The sequence below is a fragment of the Anastrepha obliqua genome, chromosome 1 (assembly GCF_027943255.1).
Source record: "Anastrepha obliqua isolate idAnaObli1 chromosome 1, idAnaObli1_1.0, whole genome shotgun sequence".
Classification (NCBI taxonomy): Eukaryota; Metazoa; Arthropoda; class Insecta; order Diptera; family Tephritidae; genus Anastrepha; species Anastrepha obliqua.
The window spans coordinates 182,983,452-182,986,186 of NC_072892.1; the positions used below are offsets into that span (position 1 = coordinate 182,983,452).

The following is a 2,735-nucleotide window of genomic DNA, read 5'->3' on the forward strand; positions in this document are numbered from 1 at the left end:
CGGCAGGGCTGTATCCAATTACTGCCCGTTTATAAGATATTTCAGTCAATTAAAGGTGATCCTGCAGGAGAACAACGCGAAGTTTTATACATCAAGTATGGTACTAAGGTGGTTTTTCCCCTCATATGGAAACTTTTTCCCAAACCTCTGTATTCTCCAGATACTGCTACTTCCGTTCGAGATAGACAGTTCAAAACTCTGCAAGAGGTTAAAAATACGGGGGACAGCATAGTTTTTAGTCCCAAGAAAATATGGCATTCGATATGATTTTTGAGTACGAGTTCGGTAATATTGGAGTAACTATGAAAAGTCCCTGATAAACTACTCCGAGGTCAATCATACATCATACCATCCATATAAATATAATCCGTTTTATCTCGCTGTTAAAAAGAAAATAAAAGGAAAAGGAAATGAGGGTAGTGATGTTGAGGTCTCAAATACGCATTTATTCGGATTAAAAACGCGCACTTATCAGCCCAGCAGTGATCACTGTTGATTAGTGCAAAATATATAAAAGTTGCCGCAGCTGCTACAAAATTTCTCGGAGGTTTTAGGTTATACATCCTCCTCCTCTGTCTTCTCTTATCGTCGGATGTTTTCGACCACATTCGGTTTCAAAGTCAACAGCTTAGACTCATTAAATGCATATGGCAATTTTCCGCTAAACGCACCGGGCTTATTGGGTCAAAAGAGAAGGAAAAAAGTTAATGCTACTGAATCAATTGTGAAGTTTAAAGCAGTGGTTCTCAAATTTGTAATACTTATTCATGCCACTATATCGCAGTTTGTGTATAAATTCCACTGATTCCGCATGCAGCATTGAAACAACCAGCCATTGCAGCCGCATTTCACCGTTCAGTGCAATGAAGCCGAATAATTATAGCAGTTGCTGGTCGAGTGGAGTAGCTTGAACTGCAGCTGCTCTAAAGTGGTCACTCAGCTGTCACACGAAGTGCCCTCTGGCATATAAATATCGGCGCAATAGCGCAGAGCCGCTTTCAGTGACGAGATTCGTAGTTGTGCGCGCAGAAAAAGGAAACAGAAACTTACATTAAAGGCCAAAAAGATTAGAGCTAAAATAATTGCGTAGCACTATTAATATTTCATCAAATAAAAGGATACCGCATGGGGAAGCGTCAATTGAGAAAGCAAATCCTTGTAAATGTGTCCTTGTAAATCAGCTGGAATGTATAGTATTTTATTGTTGTTGTTGATTGTGTCACTGGAGCGCGTAAATGGAGCGGCATTCGAGTACAATTTGCAAAAACCCCAAAATGTCCACCTCGAAAACGGCTTGGCCGATAAGAGCGTAAGCAACGAAGGCATTTTGTGGGTCCAAGAAATGAAGCAACTGCGGCGACATATAAAGGATTGCGCACAGGTAAGAAGAATGAATAAATATTGCAGCCATAAGCGCACAAATAAAAACAACATACACAGCAAACGGGCGATACCATGTGGAACTGCTTCAAGGCGAGAGGTGCACGCATATTCGAAGATGTTCTCTCATCTAATGTGATTCCCGTGTGGCCAGGCGTCCGCCTGGTACGAATGCCCGCTCTGACGCATGCAACAAATGACAGGTGAAAGCCATTAAATGCAAAACGAGTAATTGGCAAATAGTTTAGAACTCCTATATTTAGCCTCCCAAGGGACTTCAGTGAATATTACGATCGCAAAGACCTACAGCATCTCACTTGGTTCGATCGACTCGCCATGCGGTTGGCACACACGCTTAGCACCCATTTCCTACAGGTGAACTTGAAGGAGCTAACCGACGCTTACATGCATGCTCTGGAGAAAGAAGGTTCGTTAAAGCTGCACTAAGAATACTCGTATACATGTAATCGATGTGCATATGTATGTATGTGTGTGTCTTATGCGCCACGTTTATTACTGCTCCATAGGGCATACAAACAGAGTCGCTGCTGATGAGCTTGGCACCGCCCGCCATCGCCGTCAGCGCTACAATATGATGATTACAATGATGTTTGGGGTCACCGCTTTGGGTGCTGTGCTTGTGCCAATGGGCTTTCAAATGCTTTCCATTGTGAGCGGCAAAGCTTTGCTGTTGGCGAAAATGGCACTATTGTTAGCTTCCATCAATGGGCTCAAGAAGGTGAAACGAATACATTTTTTTAATTTTGTTTTTAAATTTAAATTTTTTTATAGTTTTGGAAAAATTTTTTTTTTCTTATTGGCATTGAATTTTTAGTTGCTTTTAGTGCTATATTTTAATCGTTTATTTAAAAAAAATTAATAAAATTATGAATGTTAGTTTTCTCATTCTACCAATTCATTGCCACAGGTGGCCAACAGCGGCATACATTACGGTCTCTATCACGTACCCGGTGAGCATTACGGCTATTACGATCGAGGCGATGCCCCGCATCATCCAAGGCAAGTGGCCGGTTTTACTGTGGCGCAACCAGTCACCGAAGAACTGGGACTAAAGAAATGAAGCAAATGGGAGAGGCGATAATTAAATTAGTGAATAATTTAGGAAACTATTAAAATATTTATATTTACCATAAGCTTTAGTAAAATTTTTTGGAATATTACGTACCCACATTAATGTGACCATGAATAAAAAATAGAGCGCTGGAACTCGATTGCTCATATTAGAAAATTGAAGGCAGATATCCAAGCGGATGATAATTTATTTTCGGCTTGAGTAAGGAATTGCATGGGTTTCAAAGTCTCAAAAATCGTATTTTCTCAAATTATTATTTTTT

The 2,735-nt window shown here is 40.3% G+C and overlaps 1 protein-coding gene across 1 annotated transcript; it reads left to right on the forward strand.

Annotated features, from left to right (window-relative positions):
- Positions 1-1,162: 1,162 nt before the first annotated feature.
- On the forward strand, positions 1,163-2,461 carry LOC129238898 (uncharacterized). Its single transcript, XM_054874127.1, has 5 exons — positions 1,163-1,381; positions 1,441-1,583; positions 1,644-1,807; positions 1,908-2,119; positions 2,309-2,461. Exons 1-5 carry the CDS (start codon positions 1,163-1,165, stop codon positions 2,459-2,461), a joined length of 891 nt encoding a protein of 296 aa, XP_054730102.1.
- Positions 2,462-2,735: the final 274 nt, after the last annotated feature.